The sequence below is a fragment of the Leucopleurus acutus genome (assembly GCF_964270905.1).
Source record: "Leucopleurus acutus genome assembly, chromosome: 11".
NCBI classification, from domain to species: domain Eukaryota; kingdom Metazoa; phylum Chordata; class Mammalia; order Artiodactyla; family Delphinidae; genus Leucopleurus; species Leucopleurus acutus.
The window spans coordinates 53,939,933-53,965,967 of record NC_139152.1 but is presented as its reverse complement, the minus strand read 5'-3'; the positions used below and the strand labels follow the sequence as shown (position 1 = coordinate 53,965,967).

At 37.8% G+C, this 26,035-nt stretch overlaps 1 protein-coding gene across 11 annotated transcripts in view; it reads left to right on the top strand.

Annotated features, from left to right (window-relative positions):
- Positions 1 to 26,035, top strand: part of GRIP1 (glutamate receptor interacting protein 1) — a gene marked incomplete at both ends in the record, with an annotated part of 692,303 nt that overhangs the window by 526,940 nt on the left and 139,328 nt on the right. For all 11 annotated transcript variants that reach the window (XM_082849388.1, XM_082849396.1, XM_082849394.1 and 8 more), the window contains 3 exons: positions 3,935 to 4,018; positions 13,915 to 13,990; positions 16,261 to 16,406. In XM_082849388.1, the coding sequence (XP_082705514.1) occupies positions 3,935 to 4,018; positions 13,915 to 13,990; positions 16,261 to 16,406 (306 nt within the window). The remainder of the gene's footprint in view (positions 1 to 3,934; positions 4,019 to 13,914; positions 13,991 to 16,260; positions 16,407 to 26,035) is intronic.

Below are 26,035 nucleotides of genomic sequence, written 5' to 3'. Positions count from 1 at the left end.
AACACAAAGGGAAAGAGCGGGCCTAGAGAGGGATGAGGCCAGTGAGGTAAACAGAAACCAAGAGAAGGAGGGCCTTCTAAGCCATGTGGGTAGAGTGTGGATGGTGTCGAGTGGGCAATAAGGAGCCTTTAAAGGTTTTAAGGCCAAGAAACAGCATCATCAGATCAGGGCTTTTAGACTTATTTTAAGAGGTCAAATGGAGAACAGATCAGAGGCTATAAGCCCCAAGGCTGTTATAATTTCCCAAAAGAGAGGTAATATCCTGAATAACTATAGCATTAGTAGGGTTAAAGAGGAGAGGGTGGGCATCAGAAATATTCAGGGGTTGGTGATTATACCAGCTTTTCCTCCCTCACACAGCAAAGCTGATGGAAAAAGAGAAAATACTTTTAAACACAGAAGTGTGAATTCTGTGGTAGAAATCAGATAGAAGAGGTCTATTCGCCAAGGATTATCTCTGTCTCCTTCTATTATGTTAGATAAATTGATAAGATCTGTGAGTTCAGGGAGGTTGAAGGGATTAATAAGCCTCCCTTTCACTGAGCTTAGACAGCCAGAACAGGAGTGAGCCAGCAGCAGTGAGGGCCCGGGAGGAGAGCTGCCTGATGAAAGGTAGGCCGCCCGAGGCCGAGACTGCAACTCTCACAGCAGTCTGAGGCTCAGCCAATCCCAGGATCCAGAAAGAATTGGAGGAAGGTTTGTGTGTGTGTGTGTGTGTGTGTGTGTGTGTGAGAGAGAGAGAGAGAGAGAGAGAGAGAGAGAGAGAGAGAATGAGAGAGAGAATGGTACAGAGACAGAGATCTGATAGAAGAAAAATGGAACTTTGACCTTGGGCAAGCCACTTACCTTTTCTGAGATTCAGTTTCTTAGTGAAAATGAAATAGTCGATCTTCATGAGCTCTAAAGTTCTTTCTGACTTTATAAAATTATGTGGTGTTTTGAGACCGTATTTAGAGAGAATGTTACCAGGCTGTATCTTGAGTATTAGTGTGTTCAAAGTTGGTCTAGAGGAGTGCCTTCAAATTTTCGGGTCGCATAACCCCTAAAGAATTTTGAAATATTACATAATTCTCATCCAATTTTTAACACCTAAAATTCTTTATGATAAACTTCAGTAGTTGGATAGGATATAATTTTTAGCATAATGTTTATTTTATACATCTTTGTATACCATTTCCATTCAAACCTTGGAGCTACAGATTTACCTCGTTTGTTTTATGGAAAACATCTGCCACAGAGTCTTATTGTCAAAGGCGGTCCTCACCGTTAAACCGTCAGCTAAATCAGACTAGCTTTTTATTGGAAGGAATGCTTCCTTAATTCAAATAAGTGTGTTAAAGCATGTCCCTGTGACAGCCTTATTACTTCTCATTTCTAATTCTAAGAAAGATAGACAGATGATAGATGATGATGGTGATGGTGATGATGATGATGATATGGTGGGGAGGTGTGGCGTGGTGGACATCCCAGGTCTCCTCCCCATGGTTCATTCTGGAATGTAGTATGAAGAAGCATCAGCTACCCAGGGGAAGCTCTTCCTGTGACAGTGGCAGAGGGAAAACAAGACAAGCCCAACCCCAGGAGCACATTTCCAGACTCTGTTCACGTGTCTTAACACCCCATTGGCTAAAGCAAGTCAGCTGTGCAAACCCAATGTAATGAGGTGGGAAAGTGCAGAACTCCTATTCTCCTATGGGAAATAGTATATATTGATAATTTAGAAAAACCAAATCCACCATAATAAAATAGAGAATGTCACTTCATGTTATAGAAGTATATGCATATGCACATATAGAAACAAGGGACAACAGTACAACTAAAATACTAGGGAGGAGTATTTTTGCATTCTAAGATTGGTTTCTCTAGCCTTCCTATGTGCCCAGTTTGATTTTTTGGGTAAGCCCCTTAATTGGATCTCTATGTCCACATACACACATGTGAAGTAATGAGTAAAATTCATGTGGCCAAACAGGATGTCTGGTGCTGAATATGAAAACCTAGTCGCCAAGAGCCATTCATGCAAATATAAATTATAAAGACCAAATCTATTTCATTAAATATATTAAAATGTAGTCAACATTCCCATTTATCTTTGTAAATGATGAACAGCAAGAGTGTGGATAATCTAAAGCTGTAGATAATCCCCGAAGTCTTTATATTGACTTTAGATTTGTTTGTAAGATTTTATGGTCAGCAAGATTTAGTTCAAGCAAAATTGAAATTACAGTGCTTTGCATCCCCAGAACAGACACTCAGCCAACAAGGACAGGTGGCCCAGAATTAGAATTTGGCTGTATATAATTGAAAGTTGATTTAATGATTAAATGAAATAAAATTTGTAAACCACTTTGCAGAGTTCCTTGCATACAGTAGATGCTCATTAATTATTTCTCTCCATATCTTTTCCTTAATAGAACAGAAAGATCATGTTCTTAACCAGTTTCTTCAAGTGGCTTGTTGGGTCATGGAAATAAGAAAACATTTGGGTTGAACTCAGTTTTTTACATTTAATTAATACCGTACCTCAACACTTTCAGCTATTTGTATGCACTGTTCCTAGCTGATTAGAATAAACTGAAATTCCCCTAATAGCAAGAATATGACATTTAATTAAATCAGCAGTGTACCAAAACATTTTGTTCAGCTGTAGGTTTATGTTGTTTTTTTAGCAGATCCAAGTTCTTATTGTACTTTATGTCTCAGCTGGCTGTGTGCAGTTTTGTGAATTTAACTGTGTACTTTTCATAATCATGCCCATTCCTTTGAGGATTCAGAATTTCTGATAATTGAAAAATAATTATAATTAATGCTTAATTAAAATTACTTCCTATTTCTGTCAATGGCAAGAAACGTTCTTTTCAAAGATACCTTTAAATTCTGTCTATATGTTTCTTGTTGACAGCTTGATGTAATAAGCCCTTCAGGATCTAGTGACAACGTAAAAAATGTGTCATTGATAATGAACACAGCCTTAGACAATTGAACATCACTGTACAAATTCAAGACAAGGAGCTAAGACCATCAAATTCTATAGATTGCCAACCCTGTCTCCATGAATAAAAATATCCTTGTATCCATAATGATAAAATATTTTTTTAAATCTAGCAAGAGTATACTGTATAATCGGAATTACTCACTAGTTTCTTGAAAAAACAGTCTTAAAGGGTAGTTTAGTTATATTCATATAACTTCATATAACTTATCCCCTCGTGTATAATGTAATTAGAGATAGCAACTTGGCAATGGAATTTCATTTTGTGAAATTAGAGCAATAACCATGCAAACACAACCTAAGCATGATACTATCAAGTAAAATTAAGTAGATCTTTATTTTATTAGTCAGTAATAATATTTTGAATGTACTTCGAATTTCTTTTTCTCTCCAAGTTTCATTCAGGTTGCTGTTGTCTTTAATTGCTATGCATCATGTCAGAAAATCAGTTTGCATCAGCTTAACCTATTAATGGTAATCTGAGAGTAATACTTTTCCTTCTTGTGCTAGCTGCAAAAATAAATATAAAGACAATAATTATTTCATACGTTTTATAAAAATCATATTATTTTTGCATTATACAAAGGGAAAACAATTCTATTTGTCATATGAAGATTGTCTCTCTTGTTATATAGAATTTTAACAATGTGAATATTATGCTCTGTCTAAAAACTGGCTACACAGGAGGAAAGGAAGTATCTCTGATTTTGATTCCACCTGGACCTATATAAGTCATTTATGTACATGACTATTTTATGGTATTTGTATGTCAGTCCAATTACTTTTTGTAACATTTTCTTTAAAAACAGACTTTTTTGCTGTTTTATTACTGAACAAGAATTATTTGCGACAGGGGATCTGTAGTATTTTATGCCTATCAAAAAATCCAGAGATGTTATTATGATGTAAGACTTATATTTCCTCTCTCTTTCCTGCATTCAGCCGTTCAAGGATCGAGTGTTATTTTCCGAACGGTGGAGGTCACGTTACATAAAGAAGGCAATACCTTTGGTTTTGTAATACGAGGTAGGTGGCGGTTAGAAAATAGAACTAACAGATATTCTTGGAGAATTTGTCAGTGAAATACTGGGAGTGAACTAGAAAGTCATCCTAAAAAAAACTGATGTTTTCAGTGCCTAAAGTCACATTATAATATTTGCACCCATTTTTCTTTCAAGAAATAAAGCAGTAATTGGGAATCAAAGTGGAATCCAGATGATGTAGCTAATTTATTCCAGTTTGTTAATACAGAACAAGAAGCCATTATTTGTAAACCTTGTGAACTCACAGTCATCCTACTGATTTGCCACTTGTCAACATGTCTTTTGTCTTCCCTTTTATACTTTTCTATATCGCTGAGTCAAAAATGTTGATGAATGTGGATGATTTGATTTAATGCACTAGGATTAAGTAACTTTGTTTAAATTGTTTTCTCCTAAAATACATCTTGTTACTGTAGCTTCCACCTGACGTGCATCAGCTCAGTTCATCTTATTTTGGAATGATATGAATAATAAAAATGTCAGGTGACTCCAGCATGTCTACAAAACCATTAATTCTGAGCTGTAATTCTGGCTTTTATTATTTTAGTTTTCTTATTAGTAATTTCATCCCTTAAAGATTACGCATACAAGGGACTTCCCTGGTGGCGCAGTGGTTAAGAATCCACCTGCCAATGCAGGGGACGTGGATTCGAGCCCTGGTCCAGGAAGATCCCACATGCCGCAGAGCAGCTAAGCCCGCGAGCCACAACTACTGAGCCTGTGTGCCACAACTACTGAAGCCTGCGCACTCTAGAGCCCATGCTCTGCAACAAGAGAAGCCACCCCAATGAGAAACCCGTGCACTGCAACGAAGAGTAGCCCCCACTCGCCACAACTAGAGAAAGCCCACGCATAGCAACGAAGACCCAACACTGCCAAAAATAAATAAATAAATTTATTAAAAAAAGACTACACATACATTAATAACTCATAATTCCTGACAATTGGTTCAATAGGTTCAATAGGGAGCTAGGTAAGCATCAGGAATTTTTAACATTTCTTGATTTTTTAATTTGTTTTTACCTATTACATTTTCTACTTCACCAGAGTCAAAATTCTATCAAAATTATTAAGACATTAATTAAAATTAATTAAGCATCCTAATAAATGTACATGCATCAAGGAATAAAACAGATGTGTTCACTTATACAGACTTGCCTTAATGACTGAGCTTTGGGCATTAGGTTCAATTCTGTGTGAATCATTAAGAAAATCAGTCAATCAAATATTCATTAAGGACATGTCAACATGTCAGCATCAGGCAGAGTACTGTGGAGTCATGAGACAGGACCCCTATCTACAGGAGATTACAGTCCAGTGAATTTAAGATGTAAGTTGATAAAGTGCCCAAATGAATATTAGAGAAAACAGGCAACCAGGAATCCATGGAATGGTTTAGACCAGTAGTTATTACACTTTTCTAACCAAGTCCTACATTTAGGTGGAGTGACAGACCCCAAGATCATTTACCTTAACCATTTTCAAATTTCTGTGCAAAAAAACTAGATGAATATAATGAAAAGTCAGTGTACAAGTAATTTTAGCTTGGAGGGTGGTATATACAAATCTGGTGTTGAAATATAAATATGAAAGAGAGGCACGCTTGACTCGCCTTCCTACAAGCCTGATTATTGAAATGCTTCAGTAAAAAATACTGCTGGTGCAGATATTCATCACTAGCTGCTGTATGGTTAATCAATAAAAAATCAAATTGCTAATGAAAGAGCTAAACCAACAGTAATTTATCACTTAAGAACTAAAAAGAATAGAAGCAATTGCAATCTACAACCACCTCAAGACAACTGATGATATGATGCTAACAAATGTCCTTCCCACAATTGGCAGGAATTTCAAATAGCCATGTGTGCATGCGTAGTAAGAATATTTTAATATGAGCCTAGACTCCTACCTAGTACATGGTAGGCACTTAATAAATGGAAGAATGAATGAATGAGACCTAGGTTTGTGTGGACATCAGACTTCTTGGTATTATACTGGTTTTAAAACCTTAGTAATAAGAAGCCAATTTTAGTTTATGAGTACCAAATTTTTGTAGGTTTTAATAACTCCCTTAGTATGTCAGTTGAACATAAAAATGTGTCAAATTTTACATAATTTTTTTTTTTTTTTGCGGTACGCGGGCCTCTCACTGTTGCGGCCTTTCCCGTTGCGGAGCACAGGCTCCGGACGCGCAGGCTCAGCGGCCATGGCTCACGGGCCCAGCCGCTCCGTGGCATGTGGGATCTTCGCGGACCGGGGCACGAACCCGCGTCCCCTGCATCAGCAGGCGGACTCTCAACCACTGCGCCACCAGGGAAGCCCCTTACATAATATTTAATGAGAATAAATAAAGAACTTATATTTTCAAATCAATTTGAGGCCCATCTGGAGGGTCTTCTTGCTCAAAAGGTGGCCATTGCCCATCCCCTAAGAGTTATTGGTTAATCGCAAACTGAGTTGCAGAATGAGAAAGTACTGTGGATAAATGCTATCATGGCAGGTAAAACATTATGGCATAGATGGGATTTGAGCTTAACTTAGATCAATGGGGAATACCAGGACATTCAGGGAAGAGGGAGGAGAAGATATTGCAGATGAAGCATATTCATTTAATGCTGGAGAATTTCTTCTTACCCAATTAGGATGGATCTTTTTAAAAAAACCAGGCTTTTAGCTGATGAATGGAATTACGTTTCTAATGCTATACGTCACAGATCCAAACACCTTCACTGCCCAAATGATAGAAACTTGTATCCATAAAATGAAAAATGATGTTCTGGCCGTTATCATGGAGAGTTAAATTTCTGTTAATTCTTTTGCCATCAAGCCAGAAGATGGTTTAGGTTAACAGGAAAACTCAATGAACTTATTTATAAAACAGAAAGAGAGTCACGGATGTAGAAAACAAACTTATAGTTACTGGGGGGGGGGGAAGGGACGGAGGGATAAATTGAGAGATTGGGTATACACACTACTATATATAAAATGGATAACTAATAAGGACCTACTGTAGAGCACAGGGAGCTCTAATTAATACTCTGTAATGACCTATTTGGAAAGAATATCTAAAAAGGAGTGGAGATACTTTGCTGTAGAGCAGAAACTAACACAACATTGTAAATCACCTGTACTCCAATAAAAAAATTTTTTAAATAGATGAAAAAAATTATGATAAATTTTTTTTAAAGAAAGGAAAAATCACTCTGCCACTAATTTGCTTTTCACTTTGGATGAGGAAATTTCTCTAATCATTCTCAACTATAAAATTGTAGGTATGTGTACTCATTTAACATATGGACCTCAATATTCAGATTTGGTCTGCATGGTGTCCCTGGCATTGATATTTTTCTAATAGCATGCCAGGTGGGTCATGTTAATGGGCAACCAGGATTGAAAATACCACTGGTCTCTGAGTGGTCTTTATTATGCTTTACAGCTCCAAACATCTAGAACGTAAGTGAAGCACAAACTAAACTTGGCTCATTATTTCAAATAATGACAAAATGTCACATACCAATAAATTTAGAGTTATCTGTCTCACACTTTAACATGTATTCACTGTTACATACTTGTATTTAGACCTCCAAATCAATATAGTGGAAAGGGTTCTTGCTGTCTTCAGCCTCTTTCCTCTTCTGAATCAATACCCCTCAGGGGAAAGTACACCTATCTTTTTATGATCACCTTGCAAAAAAGAAGTTACATAATGGTATTTATATAAATATGGTTAAACATGTGCTGTAACTTATCGTCATGATTTTCATTAAAACAATTTTTTTCTGAAAACACTCTGAATTTTCTTTTTTAATTAAGGAAGAATTTTAAAAGAATCCATCAAATTGATTGAAAGAAAATACTGAAATAGAGATTTTACCAACCAGACTGAATAAATCTCTTGTAATAGCAATGAACATAAAGGAAGAATTTGCTTTCATCAAGAACAGTGAATGCCTTTTAAATTTTCTCTTAGGTTCTTTAAGCTGACCTCTTTACCAGTGCCAAATTTAGGAAATGGCACTCTGTTCTACCAGACAAACATTAAATGTTACATGATGGTGAGAGGGTACACAGCAGAAGCAAGAAGAACTACAATCCTGCAGCCTGTGGAATGAAAACCACATTCACAGAAAGATAGACAAAATGAAAAGGCAGAGGGCTATGTACCAGATGAAGGAACAAGATAAAACCCCAGAAAACAATGAAATGAAGTGGAGATAGGCAACCTACCAGAAAAAGAATTCAGAACTATGATAGTGAGGAGATCCAGGACCTCGAAAAAAGAATGCAGACGGAGATCAAGAAGATGCAAGAAATGTTTAACAAAAACCTAGAAGAATTAAAGAACAAACAGATGAATAATACAATAACTGAAATGAAAAGTACACTAGAAGGAATCAATAGCAGAATAACTGATGCAGAAGAATGGATAAGTGACCTGGAAGACAGAATGGTGGAATTCACTGCCATGCAACAGAATAAAGAAAAGAAGTGAAGACAGGCTAAGAGACCTCTGGGACAACATTACCACTAAGATCAGAAACAAGACAAGGATGTCCACTCTCGCCACTATTACTCAACATAGTTTTGGAAGTCCTAGCCATGGCACTCAGAGAAGAAAAGGAAATAAAAGGAATACAGATTTGGAAAAGAAGAAGTAAAACTGTCACTGTTTTCAGATGACATGATACTATACATAGATAATCCTAAAGATGACACCAGAAAGCTACTAGAGCTAATCAATGAATTTGGTAAAGTTGCAGGACACAAAGTTAACGCACAGAAATCTCTTGCATTCCTATATACTAACAAGGAAACATCAGAAAGAGAAATTAAGGAAACAATCTCATTCACCATTGCAACAAAAAGAATAAAATACCTAGGAATAAATCTACCTACGGAGGTAAAAGACCTGTACTCAGAAAACTCTAAGATGCTGATGAAAGAAATCAAAGATGACACAAACAGATGGGGAGATATACCATGTTCTTAGACTGGAAGAATCAACACTGTGAAAATAACTATAGTACCCAAAGCAATCTACAGATTCAATGCAATCTCTATCAAATTACCAATGGCATTTTTTATAGAACTAGAACAAAAAATCTTAAAATTTGTATGGAGATACGAAAGACCCCAAATAGCCAAAGCAATCTTGAGGGAAAAAAATGGAGCTGGAGGAATCAGATGCCCTGACTTCAGACTATACTACAAAGCTACAGTAATCACGACAATATGGTACTGGGACAAAAACAGAAATATGGATCAATGGAACAGCATACAAAGTCCAGAGATAAACCCACACACCTATGGTGAACTAATCTATGACAAAGGAGGCAAGGATATACAATGGAGAAAAGACAGTCTCTTCAATAAGTGGTGCTGGGAAAACTGGACAGCTACATGTGAAAGAATTAAATTAGAACACTCCCTAACACCATACACAAATATAAAATCAAAATGAATTAAAGACCTAAATGTAAGACTGAACACTATAAAACTCTTAGAGGAAAACATAGGAAGAACCTCCTATTGACATAAATCACAGCAAGATATTGTTTGACCCACCTCCTAGAATAATGGAAATAAAACCAAAAATAAACAAATGGGACCTAATGAAACTTAAAAGCTTTTGCACAGCAAAGGAAACCATAAATAAGATGAAAAGACACTGCTCACAATGGGAGAAAATATTTGCAAATGAATCAACGGAGAAAGGATTAATCTCCAAAATATATAAACAGCTCATGCAGCTCAATATTAAAAAAGAAACAACCCAATCAAAAAATGGGCAGAAGACCTAAATAGACATTTCTCCAAAGAAGACATGCAGGTGGCCAAGAGGCACATGAAAAGCTGCTCAACATCACCAATTATTAGAGAAATGCAAATCAAAACTACAATGAGGTATCACCTCACACTAGTTAGAATGGGCATCGTCAGAAAATCTACAAACAATAAATGCTGGAGAGGGTGTGGAGAAAATGGAACACTCTTGCACTGTTGGTGGGAATGTAAATTGATACAGCCACTATGGAGAACAGTATGGAGGTTCCTTAAAAAACTAAAGATAGAACTACCATATGACCCAGCAATCCCACTACTGGGCATATACCCAGAGAAAACAATAATTCAAAAAGACACATGCACCCCAATGTTCATTGCAGCACTATTTACAATAGCCAGGTCATGGAAGCAACCTAAATGCCCATTGACAGATGAAGAGATAAAGGTGGTACATATATACAATGAAATATTATACAATGAAATATGTACAATGAAATATTACTCAGCCATAAAAAGGAACGAAATTGGGTCATTTGTAGGGACGTGGATGGACCTAGAGACTGTCATACAGAGTGAAGTAAGTCAGAAAGAGAAAAATATTGTGTATTAATGCATATATGTGGAATCTAGAGAAATGGTACAGAGGAACTGGTTTGCAAGGCGGAAATAGAGACACAGATGTAGAGAACGAACATATGGACACCAAAGGGGAAAAGCGGGGGGGTGGGTGGTGGGGTGAATTGGGAGATTGGGATTGACATATACACACTAATATGTATAAAATAGATAACTAGGGCTTCCCTGGTGGCACAGTGGCTGACAGTCCGCCTGCCGATGCGGGGGACACGGCTTCATGCCCCGGTCCAGGAAGATCCCACGTGTCACGGAGTGGCTAGGCCCATGAACCATGGCCGCTGAGCCTGCACGTCCAGAGCCTGTGCTCTGCAATGGGAGAGGCCACCACAGTGAGAGGCCTGCGTACCGCAAAAAAAAAAAAAGATAACTAATAAGAACATGCTGTATAAAATATAAAATTAGAAAAACAACCAAAATATGTCATATGATGGTAACATTCATATTTATCAAATACTGGCAAACTAGAGACCATCCAGATGGGCAGCCAGGATGGTGATGTATGAGGAAATCAGGTCACGCAAACACTAGTTAAGAAAGTGGAAGTGGATAGAGGGTGGTTCAAGATGGTTGGTAGGAAGATCCTGAACTCAGTTCCTCCCACAGACACAACAAACATACAGCTACACATAAAACAGTTTACTCTGAAAAGAACCCCAGAAACAGCTGAATTCCTACTCCCCAAGAAATTATGAAAGGGCCACATAGAGACTGGGACAATCTTTGAAGACTGAGAGATGGCTGTTTTGCATAATACATCAAAACAAACACAGAGAGTCAAGCAAAATGAGGAAACAGAAGAAAATGTTCCAAATAAAGGAACAAGATAAAACTTCAGGGAAAAAAAAAAAAAAAACCTAATGAAATGGAGCTAAGTAATTTACCTGATAAAGAGTTCAAAGTAATGGTCATAAAGATGCTCACCCAGCTCAGGAGAAGAATGAAGAACACAGTGAGGACTTCAACAAAGAGAAAGAACACATAAGAAAGAACCAAACAGAAGTCATAAAGCTAAAGAATACAATAACTGAACTGAAAAATATACTAGCGGGATTCAGTAGCAAACTAGTTGAAACAGAAAAACAGATCAGTGACCTGGAAGACAAGGTAGTAGAAATCATCCAAACAGAATGGCAAAAAGAAAAAAGAATTTTTAAAAATGAGAATAACTTAAGGGACTTGTGGGACAACATGTAGCATACTAGCATTCACTTTATAACGGTCCCAGAAAGAGAAGAGAGAGAGAGAAAGGGGCAGAAAACTTATTTGAAGAAATAATGGCTGAAAACATTTCTAACCTGGGGAAGGAAATAGACATCCAGGTTTGGGAAGCACAGAGAATCCCAAACAAGATGAGCCCAAAGAGATCCATACCAAGACACATTATAATTAAACTGTCAAAAGTTAAAGATAAAGAGAGACTCAAAGCAGAAAGAGAAAGACAACTCGTTATATACAAGGGAACTCCCATAAGACTATCAACTGATTTTTCAGCAGAAAATTTGCAGGCCAGAGGGAGTGCCGTGATATATTCAAGGTGCTAAAAGGAAAAAACTTCCAAGAATACTCTACCTGGCAAGGTTAACTTTCAGAATTGAAGGAGAGATAAAGAGTTTTCCAGACAAGGAAAACAAAAGTAGTTCATTACCACTAAACTGGCCTTACAAGAAATGTCCCTTTAGGGACAGCTTTAAGCTGAGAAGAAATGGCCCTAAATATAAATGAGAAAATATATGAAAGAAATAATCTCACTGGTAAAGTCAAATATATGGTAAAGGTAGTGGATCAACCACTTATAAAGTTAGTATGAAGGTTAAAAGACAGAAGTAGTAAAATTAGCTGTAACTACAAAAATTTGTTAAGCGATACAAAATAAAAAGATGTAAAATGTAACATCAAAACACATCAGGAACTTCCCTGGTGGCACAGTAGTTAAGAATCCACCTGCCAATGCAGGGGACACGGGTTCGAGCACTAGTCTGGGAAGATCCCACATGCCGCGGAGCAACTAAGCCCGTGCGCCACAACTACTGAGCCTGCGCTCCAGAGCCCGTGAGCCACAACTACTGAGCCCACATGCCACAACTACTGAGCCCACATGCCACAACTACTGAAGCCTGCACGCCTAGAGCCCATGCTCCACAACAAGAGAAGCCACTGCAATGAGAAGACCGCGCACCACAACCAAGAGTCGCCCCAGCTCACCTCAACTAGAAAAAGCCCGCACACAACAATGAAGACCCAACGCAGCTAAAAATAAATTAATTAATTTTTTTAAAAAGCCCACATCAAATGTGGGGGATACTACAATGTTCATTGCAGCTCTGTTTACAATAGCCAGGACATGGAAGCAACCTAAGTGTCCATTGACAGATGAATGGATAAAGAAGGTGTGGCACGTATACACAATGGAATATTACTCAGCCATAAAAAGAAACGAAATTGAGTTATTTGTAGTGAGGTGGATGGACCTAGAGTCTGTCATACAGAGTGAAGTAAGTCAGAAAGAGAAAAACAAACACCGTATGCTAACGCATATATATGGAATCTAAAAAACAAAAAACGGTCATGAAGAACCTCGGGGCAAGATGGGAGTAAAGACGCAGACCTACTAGAGAATGGACTTGAGGATACGGGGAGGGGGAAGGGTAAGCTGGGACAAAGTGAGAGAGTGGTAGTGTATGTATGGACAGATGTACACTACCAAATGTAAAAAAGATAGCTAGTAGGAAGCAGCCGCATAGCCCAGGGAGATCAGTTTAGTGCTTTGTGACCACCTAGAGGAGTGGGATAGGGAGGGTGGGAGGGAAACGCAAGAGGGAAGAGATACGGGGATATATATATACGTATAACTGGTTCACCTGTTATAAAGCAGAAACTAACACACCACTGTAAAACAATTATACTCCAATAAAGATGTTAAAAAAAAAATGTGGGCACTAAAAATGTAGTGCTTTTAGAATGCACTAATATTTTGAACACCCCGTTTTTAATGGAGGCCACTTCAGCCACTCGAATTTTTCTTTTTTTTAATATTTGGATTTTTTTTTCCTTTAGTTTTTGCTTCATGTCACGTTGTAGACTCACCAGTATAACAGCCCTGGTTGGTTGACACCAAATATACCCACCTACACTTTGTTTATAACCAGCAGCTGTTCTAATTGGGCTAGTATTTATAATTATTTGATGCTCTTATCACAGTCGTTGTTAAACATTTTATATCTCACCCCGATTACAGCCATATATTTATTGAGAGGAGGAGAAATGTTGACTTCAACAATGTATTCTGTATAAAATGAATAAGGTTTTTAAGTCTGTTATGTGCCAGAAGGAAACATTATAAGTATTCCTCCATATACAACAATAACATTTGTTTCAGTTTCTCAGCTGGCATTTTGTAAGTGAATTTTTTAATGGCAGCAATGAGAGCATTTTTTGAGCCGTATTCCTTTTCTTTGCTAGGGGGAGCACATGATGATAGAAATAAATCTCGTCCGGTTGTAATAACATGTGTTCGTCCTGGAGGGCCTGCTGACAGGTAAACTTCATCTTTCTGTGTAACTATCCAAATAGATTCAAATAAAGCTGGGGACTTTGGCATAGAAGTTGATGAATTAGAAATTTCATAGTAACAGATAGGTCTTAAGTAAATATGTTGGAATGTGAAAACAAAAGAGTCCAGGCTGCAGAATCAGAAGAAAGTTTGACTCCAGATTCAATGCTTGCTACCCTGTGTTTCTGGCAAATGACTTAACAGTTCTAAGCTCAGTTCCCTCCAACTGTAAAATGTAGGTGATAATGCATACCTTTTAAGGTTTTTTGTTTTATCAAAGATTAGAGATTTATGGTGCCTTGCAGGAGGCCTTTCATCCTGGAAGGAAATCCAAAAAAGAGGGGATATATGTATAGCTGATTCACTTTGCTGTACATTAGAAACTAACACAACATTGTAAAGCAACTCTACTCCAATAAAAATTAATTATAAAAAAAAAAAGGCAGCTGGCCCTTTAACAGCAGGTCCTTGAAATGCATCCTCTCCAATTGGTAATATCCTAACCTGAAAAGACAGGTGGTGGTGTTCTCTGACTCTTACTATTGCCAACGTCCTTATCATGATTATCACCCTTTGATGATGATTATGTGTGTCAGAATAGAAGCGACTTTTAGTAAAAGGGAAGGAATATTGTCAGTGTTAGCGTTTAGAGCATTCTCTTCCTGGCTAATTTGAATATCTGATAGAAGCTCCTTCAGCTTTCCTACAGTAAACCTTGGGGGTCCCAAGTAAACTCACAACTTAGATGTCTCAAGAGATGCTTATCTTAGTACTAATTTCCCACAGCGAAAAGTCTGCTCCATAATGGTAGGGAACACGATGCCTGCCACTAGATATAGTTGAAGGAGAGGAGGAAAACGCACTGATTACCCCTGACTCTGCACTAGATTTCCGCCTAGGATGGATTTTTAAAAACCTTTCTTAAGCACTCGAAATAGTAATAATAATAATAAATACTGCTTGATGAGTGACCACCATGGGCCAGGAACTGTGCTCAGTACTTGGCAGACATTATCTTATTTTATCTTCACAACCACACACTAAATCAGGTATTTTTATCCAGATTTACAGGTGACAGAACTGAGGCCCAGTATCGTTAAATGACTTGCCAGCTAGGATAGAAATTCAGATTTATTTTCCTTCAAAGCTCATACTGTTAGCTCAGTTTGTTTTTTAAGTCAATGTTTAATATAAAATGAGAAAATATGGAGACACTGGGTTCTCCTCTGCACTAAAGTGTATTTGCCTTTGCAGAGGATAATACAATGTCAAAATTTCCAAGGAAATTTTGCCGTTTTTTTTTCCTTCTCCTGCCTTTTCTTGTGAATGATTCTTCCTGAAGCAAATGAGAATATTTCTATTTCTTAATAACATTCTAGAGTTTGAGTTGACAGAAATGTCAGGAGCAGGCTACTAGTTTGTGAGCAACGTATTACCAAATTAATGGAGGATGAAAGGAAATCTAAGAATTTAAGATAAAAATTTAGAGTCAAAATACATAGAGAGTTGCTGGGTGAAAGATATTTAAGACAGCATTTTTATTCTTTCCAAATCCTAAACTTGTATTCCCCGCATCTGATTTTCTTATCTTCATTGACCCTCCCTGAGGCAGGAGGGTTATAATCTGGTAGCCTCTCTGGCTCCATTTTAGTGGTGTCATTACTGTCCTGAGGCATCTTCTCCCAGTGCCTTGAGTGTCTATGGCCACAGAAGGGAGAATAGTATTTGCCTGCCTTTTCCATTGAATGTGAGACTGAATCAATTTAATGATTGTCAACTGGCCTTATACATCAGTAGGAAAATTTACAGACTAGGGAAATTTTTCACCAGCATTCCCTATCCAGCTTGGGTTCACTGGTGATAAATTGAAACCAGCAGACTTTTCTGCTCACCTGGCTTTGGGAAAATAGGTGAGTGCTATTTCTTGGGCTCTAATAAATCAATTTTAGACATTTTGGCAAAACCCTAGAAAAGAGAAAATGTGCCTTTATTACTTTTACACCCCAAGAGTTCATCGTGGGTGACCTGGTTATTTGCTAATGTGTAGTTATTTTCTTATTACTGATTTTCATATTGCAGCAACTTTCTGGCCAGGGTTACCTCTTTACTCTCTTAATGTCACACTTGATGCTTAAAAGGAAATGCAAATGGGATAGATGGTAGAATGTGTGTGAAAGAGCCTCTTTGGCTGAGTGACTGTTAATGCTAAGCCCCGTGGTGCTAAATTAATGACTATTTCTTTATTCTCCCTTCAGAGAGGGCACAATCAAACCTGGTGATAGGTTGCTCAGTGTGGATGGAATTCGGCTTCTTGGAACCACACATGCTGAGGCCATGAGTATTCTCAAACAGTGTGGACAAGAAGCGACGCTGCTGATCGAATATGATGTCTCGGTCATGGGTATGTCGGATCCTGAGGTTGGGATCTCTAACTAAGCTCTACATCATGTCACTGTCCATCCCTGATAAACCACTTTGGATTAAGAAGGAACTATTATGTCCTCCTGTAGCAGACAGAATTTCATCAATACCATATTATTCTGTTTGAGTTCAGAAAGAGGTGAGAAGGACTTCTCAGCGATTTTGAATTCTTGTGTTGATAGAATCTATGATAACATCTCATTCTGTCAGTGTGTTTCACCTAGCAATCAGCTCTTATACGTGGATTACCCTTTGGCAGGAAAGTGTTTTCCCCCTCCAAGTCACAAAAATGGTATTATTAACTTAGGGGCTAGTACTTTTTCCTTTACTACATGGAGACTGGAAACAGTAGGGGATTCCTTTCCTTCTTTTTACGTCACAGAGTGAAGCCAGCTGATCAGAATTAATGGAAATTACCATTTTATCATCAGACTTAGGGACAAAGAAAGGAAAGGGGACAAATAGTATCATAGATTAAAATGAAAGTTGAGTACAATATTCTTTCTTGAAATAATGATTCCAATAGAAAGTAATTCTATTTCTACCCTCTCAACTGTAGTACAACTGGAAAGATATTCTCACGTGGCTTTTCAGTGTGAAGAGAGAGCCAAAGTCTTGTGTAAAGTTGACTAAGGCAGATAAATTATGATAGAATGAACTGGAATGTGAAACTGAAACTTAAATCATGTTGTAAATACTTCTTACAATTATCAGACTTGATTGTGTGCCTGACTTTACCAGCAAGTTTCGTCCTGGTAAAATGTAGCCAAGAAAAAAAACACTTATTCTGTAACTGTAAACTCCTTTTATTTCCTGCTCTATATGATTCGCGTAGAACAGTGTTGCTTGAACGTATTCTTAATCTGTCTACTGGCCTGAAATGTCTTTGAGAGGTATGAGGCTTCCTAAAAGACTTAAAGTGTGAGTTAAGGAGTTCTTAGCAGAATAAGTGGTATGATATGCCCTTAGGATGGAAAGGTCAGGAATGAATGAACTTTCCTCCCTCTATTCTTCCTTTCTCTTGTCTTCTCTTTCTCCCTTTTTTCTTTCTCTTTTTATTGTTTTGTATGGCTTTTGAGTTAGATGATTTGGGTTCTGTTTTCAGTTCTACTGATTTCTAGCTATTAGTTTGCACCATGTTACTTATTTCACTGTGCCTTAGTTACCTCATTTGTCACATGGAAACCAGCAGTGCCTATTTTAAAAGGCAGTTAGGAAGATAAAATAAAATTATACAAGTAAGATGTATTTTAACTGATGATCCAATTTATTATTCACATTAAAAGTTGAAATAGGTGGGGCTTCCCTGGTGGCGCAGTGGTTGAGAGTCCGCCTGCCAATGCAGGGGACGCGGGTTCGTGCCCCGGTCCAGGAAGATCCCACATGCCGCGGAGTGGCTGGGTCCGTGAGCCATGGCCACTGAGCCTGCGCGTCTGGAGCCCGTGCTCCACAACGGGAGAGGCCACAACAGTGAGAGGCCCACATACCGCAAAGTAAATAAATAAATAAATAAATAAATAAATAAAATTGAAATAGGTGTTTGACATATTTAACTCATTCAGTCTACAAATATATATTTTTTTAATATTTAAGCTAAGTGACAGGTACCAAGAGTACAGAAATAAACAAAACAGACCTGGTCTCTGCTCTTATGAAGTTTGCAATTGACAAGGAGGAGAGACAGTAAACAGGAACATGACCAAACAAATAAACACTCAGAAAGTGATCATTACCTACCATGAAAGGCATGAACTGGATTCTGTAATAGGGAATAAGGGCAGGCACAGGTGAGGGCTGACAGATGCCAATCAGGAGTCAGTGAAGAGGTGACAGGTAGGCAAAAACCTGAAGGATGAGAAGGAACCAGTTCCCAAACTAAATACAGCAACAGTTTGTAAGTTCTGAGCAGCCCACCTTAGAGAGACAAGGGCTCCCCCTCTGGGGATGGGCACCATTTCAGAGCAGAACCCTCCATATCTCATTATTACCAGAGTCGGGGGGGAGAGGATGACTCACCTGTCTTCCTTCTTCCCTACTCACATTCACATTCTGAATCATGCCTGACAATTTTCATACCTCAGAGTTCTCAGATATCCCCCTAATATAGGGGAAAGTGCCATCAGGAAGGAAATTCATTAAAAGTTTCTCTAAGTTGCTAGATATAAGATCAGTATACAAAAATCAGTTACATTTCTATATACCAGCCAAAACCAGGAAGTTAATTTTTAATATACCATTTATAACAACAATAAAATAATAAGGTTCCTATAAGGAATAAATACAACAAAAGTTGTATCTTCCCATTAGATATAGATATTGATATAGATACAGATATGCATATATGTAAAGAATACTTAAACAAATGAAGACCTACATCATGAACTTGGGTGGGAAGTCTTGATATCTAAAATATATCCTTTCTTTCAAATGCATCCATAAATTCTATTCAGAATCCCAGAAGGATCTTTGGAGGACTTTAATAAGCTGTTTCTAAAATGTAAGAAAAGTGGGAGGGGGAAAACAGCCAAAATGTTTTTGAAACAATATGAAAGCAGAGAAACTTGTTCTATCCAATATCAAGACTCATTCTAAAATTGTGCCATTAAGTCTATGTAATATTTACATGAGGTAATAAAGAACCCAGTGGAAGAGAATTGAATGCCACAGACCACTACAGATATGTAAGCAGAGGTGTAGCCTTACATCAGTGGGGAATGGTTGAGCTAGTCAGTAAATGATACTGGGTCAATTAGTTAGCCACATGGGAAAAAATTCAATTAATCTCCTACTTATACCACACCCAAAAATAAATTCTGTATTCACATAACCATTTCCCAACAGACTGCTATTATAGATAACTGGAGTGAATATCCTTTTAACCCAAATCTTTGTCTGTGTATCTGACTTCATTAAGTCAAAGGGCATATTTCTTTTTTAAATATTTGGTACATAATTCCAATTGTCCTCCAGAAAGGTTATCCTACTTTATAATATATTACTACCCGCAATGTTTTAAGTGTACCTGTCTCAACAGAGCACCAGATACAACACTAAATAGTTTTGGTTTTAATCTTTCTGATTTAAGTAAAAATTGCATTTATATTTTAGTTTACTTTTTAAAAAAATTTCTAGTGCAACTAAATGCTTTTTTGTATGAACACTAGCCATTTTCATCTCCTGTTGTCTGCTTATGCCCTGTATTAATTTTTCTATTGATTTGTGTAACTATTTGTATTTTAGGGATATTAGTTCTTATCAGTTTTTTGTAAAAACTCTTCTTAGTAGTTTACTTGCCCTTTCTGATGTATCAAATTTCCTTGTTTTTTTTTAAATTTGGAACTAGTATTTTTTTTTTTTTTTTTTTTTTTTTTTTTTTTTTTTTTTTTTGCAGTACGCGGGCCTCTCACCGTTGTGGCCTCCGCCGTTGCGGAGCACAGGCTCCGGACGCACAGGCTCAGCGGCCATGGCTCCCGGGCCCAGCCGCTCCGCGGCATGTGGGATCTTCCCAGACTGAGTAACGAACCTGCATCCTCTGCATCAGCAGGCGGACTCTCAACCACTGCGCCACCAGGGAAGCCCTCGAACTAGTATTTTTCTTAGGATATAAATATTATTTTTTTCTAAAGGTACCTAATATAATTTAATAGATTTAATAAAGAATCTATCACATGCCTACTGATTTTTTAAAGCATACCTTAAGTTGTTAAATATACTGGACTCGACATCTGGGCTAGCTAGTCTGATTGTATCTAGTTTCACACCAGATTTCAGGATAGGACTTTTGTTTTTGTTTTGTTTTGTTTTGTGTTTTTAACATCTTTATTGGGGTATAATTGCTTTACAATGGTGTGTTAGTTTCTGCTTTATAACAAAGTGAATCAGTTATACATATACACATGTTCCCATATCTCTTCCCTCTTGCGTCTCCCTCCCTCCCACCCTCTCTATCCCAACCCTCCAGGCGGTCACAAAGCACCGATCTGATCTCCCTGTGCTATGAGACTGCTTCCCACTAGCTATCTCCCTTACATTTTGTAGTGTATATATGTCCATGCCTCTCTCTCGCTTTGTCACAGCTCACGCTTCCCCCTCACCATATCCTCAAGTCCATTCTCTAGTAGGTCTGTGTCTTTATTTGTCTTACCCCTAGGTTCTTCATGACATTTTTTTTTCTTAAATTCCATATGTATGTGTTAGCATACGGTATTTGTCTTTCTCTTTCTGGCTTACTTCACTCTGTATGACAGACTCTAGGTCTGTCCACCTCATTACAAATAGCTCAATTTCGTTTCTTTTTATGGCTGAGTAATATTCCATTGTATATATGTGCCACATCTTCTTTATCCATTCATCCGAAGATGGACACTTAGGTTGTTTCCATCTCCGGGCTATTGTAAACAGAGCTGCAATGAACATTTTGGTACATGACTCTTTTTGAATTATGGTTTTCTCAGGGTATATGCCCAGTAGTGGGATTGCTGGGTCATATGGTAGTTCTATTTGTAGTTTTTTAAGGAACCTCCATACTGTTCTCCAGAGTGGCTATACCAATTCACATTCCCACCAGCTGTGCAAGAGTGTTCCCTTTTCCAGGATAGGACTTTTGAATTTAAAGTCTTAGTATAAGAGCTCTTATTATCATAAAAACACATTTTTGGAAAATTATTTATCTGCATACTACATTTATTGTATTATTTAAGTTTTGCTAACTTTATACAGCAAATGAGCAAACTTTGATTTGGGTTTCTTATGTCTTTTTAAATTCCTTTTTCTCTCTTCTCTTCCATTCAACTCTCTTGCACTTGGTTACTTGCTCTCAGCCTTTTCTCTCCCACTGTGTTGCTCATGCTCTGTCTTCCTTTCTTTCTCCTTCCCTTTCTAGCCTCCCAATTATTATTATTTGTGTGTGCGTGTGTGTGGTACGTGGGCTTCTCACTGTTGTGGCCTCTCCCGTTGCGGAGCACAGGCTCCAGACGCGCAGGCTCAGCGGCCGTGGCTCACGGGTCCAGCCGCTCCGCGGCATGTGGGATCTTCCCGGACCAGGGCACGAACATGTGTCCCCTGCAGCAGCAGGCGGACTCTCAACCACTGCGCCACCAGGGTAGCCCCCCAATTATTTTTTTTATACTCTATTCTCGGTTTCTCACTTGTTAATACCCTTCTATACTCTAATCGTCTTACTTGGATTGTTTTCAGTATTCCCCTGTAATTATTATCCTTTCTCTGTTTTGTCCTTCTTGCTTTTTTCAATCCTGTTTTTCTAAAACAGGGTTAAAATGGGATTAGGCATAGATAAGGTCAGATAATTGAGAATGACAATTTGTGGAAAGAAGTAAAAATGGTACCTTAGAAAATCAGAATATAGGATACTTTCAATTAGAATTATTGTTCATAAAATATTAACTAACCTTTCCTTTTACCAATCTCCCTAGATATAAGACTCAATGATTTCATTTCTTCGTATCATCTTTTACTTCTATAAAATAAGAATAATGCTATTTACCCTGTCGAGCTCATTGTGATATAAAAATCCTCAATAATTAAACTTCTAAAGTAAAAAGCTATTTATCTTTAAAGGAAGCCAGGAGATATTTAGAAGTACAAAGGAAATAAAATTATGAAAGAATGTAGAAAACTTAAAGTTCATGGACCTCCACTGAGACACCTTTCTGTCACTCCTAGATAAAGCTAAATAGGTGAAAAATTGCAATAGAAAGCTTAAGATCTTAAATTAGGAAAATGAGGAGCAATAGATCATTGGTATATGAAGTTGCTATCAGGTACAAATGGCAGAAACCAATTTAGAATACTTTAAAGAGGGAATTGATTAGCTTGTAAAAGTGGGGAGTCAAGATATATCCTGACTTCAGAAGAAGTTCAGTAATATCACAGGCGTTCTGTCTCTCAGGTCTCTTTGCCTGGGAAAGGCTCTCCTTGTGTCATGACCAGATGGTCCCAGGCAGCTACAGGTCTATATTATGTTGTGAGTTCATAATGCCAGAAAAAGAAATGAAACTGAATCTCCCCTAAAAGATGCTGAGTGACTTAGCTTGGAGCAAATGCTGACCACTGCAGTAATCACTATGTCCAGGGATATAGTGTAGCCTCTGCTCTTTGGCAGGGCAGGAAGGAATGTGTGTTGAACAGAACAAGACAAAGAATGGCACTTTCCCAAAGCAGATCATGAAAGTAATAGATGCCACACAAACGAGAATTTTCCTTACTTCACGTCCTCACCAGCACTTGGTATTCTCAGTCTGTTTCATGTTATCTATTCTTATGGGTATGTAGTGATATCCCATGGCAAATTGAATGTATATTTCCAGGATGAATAATGATATGAAGCACCTTTTCATTTGCCACTTGGACATCCCTGTTGCATTATTTTACTTTTAATACCTTCATTTATTTACATACTATTAAAATTATGTCACATTATATCTTAGGAAGTATGTGTGTATCTATAATCATAAATATAAATATTGAGTTTATTTATATGCTATTAAAAGTGCACAAATTATTTTGTAGGAAACACGTGTGTGCCTGTGCAGAGATATTGATATCTCATCACTGGAATGAGATATATTTTCTAGTAAATCTCAGATCACAAATTTTAGCAAATTCAGTAGTCTGGGAAAGCTATTGAAACATCAATTTTATTAACTAAAGTTGAATTTAGTCTTTGTTAAAATTTTAAAGAAAATGTATTGAGATAAGACTGGTAGGAATAGGTCTGGGGGAAAAGTAATTGGTCAGTTTTGGATATGTTATGTTTGAGGTGTCTATCCATCATCCAAGTGGAGGTATGGAGTATACAGATGGATCATTAAGCCTGGAATTTAGTGCAGAGGTTAGGGCAGGAGGTATAAAGTTTTGAGTCATCAGCACAGAGATGGACCTTAAAACCATGAGGCACCTTAGGGAAGTGACCGTGGACAGAGAAAAGCAAGGCCCAAGGATGGAGCTCTGGGTCTCTCCAGTAGTGACAAATCAGAAAGGTGATGAGGAACCTTTGAAATAAATTGAGAAGGAACATCAAGTGATGGAGACAGAGAACCAAGGCAGAGTGTGGAGTCCTGGAGGCCAGATTTTTCCTTTGTAAAACGGTGGTAATTATACTACCACACTCACAAGTTGCTGTGAGGAGAAAAAGAGTTAATGCGTATGTGCTGTTTGGCCCATAATATGTGCTCAATAAATATGAACTAATTATTTTAAATGTTTATAGGGAAAAAGCCCTCCACTTCATTATTGTCGAAATGGACTACCAAATGATTGGTTCTCAGAGCCCTGACGTTAGAAGCCAAATAACATAAAATATAAGGAAAGGGCTTCCCTGGTGGCGCAGTGGTTGAGAGTCCGCCTGCCGATGCAGGGGACACGGGTTCGTGCCCCGGTCCGGGAGGATCCCACATGCCGCGGAGCGGCTGGGCCCGTGAGCCATGGGCGCTGAGCCTGCGCGTCTGAAGCCTGTGCTCCGCAACGGGAGAGGCCACAGCAGTGAGAGGCCTGCGTACCGCAAAAAAAAAAAAAAAAAAAAAAGTAAAAAAAAATATATATAAGGAAAGCTTGAACATCTCGGGGCAAAAGTTCTGAAAACAATAACTTTAGTAAAATGTAATGCCTTTTGAAGTCAGACAAACTTGGTTTTGAATCTTGGCTGTCTGTTGACCTTGAACAAGTTACTTAGCCTCTCCAAGCTTCAACTTTCTCATCTCTAATATAAGGATGATAACAGTACTTCTTCAAAGGGTTGATGAAAAGATTAAGCGAGTGAATACATGTAAAGTGTTTATCATAACTAAACTAAACTTTTGTTGACTACCAGGGAATTAAAGTTCACGGTGTCCATGCTCCACTTCCCTAAAATGAACCTCAGGTCTCCCATTACCCTGGATTAAGCAGCAGCTGAGGCTTTATTCCGTGACAACATTGAGTCCTCAGTAGAAAGAATGTTTGAAAAATGATGTGTTCTGGATGGCTTTATTTTCTAAAATTCATCAGAATACTTATTTTGCTTAAACGTTAGCTGAAAATATTTCTAAATAATGTTTTTGAGAATATATATTAAAGATACTTGGGTCTTTGGTAGAGGCCCATACAACTATCAAGGACATCATTCTGAATATTAGTCCTTAGGCCTGTGTTACAGAGTCAAGGGGTACAGATGGTACCAAATCTGTGCTGACATAATTTACTCAAGATTTTTAAAACTTACACAATTCTCTAATAATTATTTATTTTATGACTTTTCCTTCCATAGGAAGAGCGGGGGAGGGCTTTTGGTTACTACGGATTTCTTGTTGGCCGTATTAAACAAGAATGACTGTAGTGTAATTTTTTGTTTTTGTTTTGTTTTTATTTCAGCTTTATTAAGGTGTAATTGACAGATCTGTAAGATATTTAAAGTGTGCATTGTGATAACTTGATATACACATACATGGTGTAAAGATGCTACACTCTTAGCATATTATACGATACAGTGTTATCAACTATAGTCACAATTTTTACATTAGATCCTCAGACTTTATTCATCTTCTAGCTGAAAGTTTGTACCCTTTATCTTTTTAACATCCTTATTGGAGTATAATTGCTTTACAATGGTGTGTTAGTTACTGCTTTATAACAAAGTAAATCAGCTATACATACACATATATCCCCATATCTCCTCCCTTTTGGATCTCCCTCCCACCTTCCCTATCACACCCCTCTAGGTGGACACAAAGCACGGAGCTGATCTCCCTGTGCTATGCGGCTGCTTCCCACTAGCTAGCTATTTTACATTTGGTAGTGTATATTTGTCCATGCCACTCTCACTCCGTCCCAGCTTATCCTTCCCCTTCCCTGTGTCCTCAAGTCCATTCTCTACATCTGTGTCTTTATTCCTGTCCTGCCCCTAGGTTCTTCAGAACCTTTTTTTTTTTTTTTTTAGATTCCATATATATGTGTTAGCATATGGTATTTGTTTTTCTCTTTCTGACTTACTTCACTCTGTATGACAGATTCTAGGTCCATCCACCTCACTACAAATAACTCAATTTCGTTTCTCTTTATGGCTGAGTAAATATTCCATTGTATATATGGGCCACATCTTCTATATCCATTCATCTGTTGATGGACACTCAGGTTGCTTCCATGTCCTTGCTATTGTAAATAGAGCTGCAATGAACATTGTGGTACATGACTCTTTGAATTATGATTTTCTCAGGGTATATGCCCAGTAGTGGGATTGCTGGGTCATATGGCAGTTTTATTTTTAGTTTTTTAAGGAACCTCCATACTGTTCTCCATAGTGGCTGTATCAATTTACATTCCCACCAGCAATGCAAGAGGGTTCCCTTTTCTCCACACCCTCTGCAGCATTTATTGTCTGTAGATTTTTTGATGATGGCCATTCTGACTGGTGTGAGGTGATACCTTATTTTAGTTTTGATTTGCATTTCTCTAATGATTAGTGATGTTGAGCATCCTTTCATGTGTTTGTTAGCAATCTGTCTGTCTTCTTTGGAGAAATGTCTATTTAGGTCTTCTGCCCATTTTTGGATTGGGTTGTTTGTTTTTTTGATATTGAGCTGCATGAGCTGCTTGTATATTTTGGAGATTAATCCT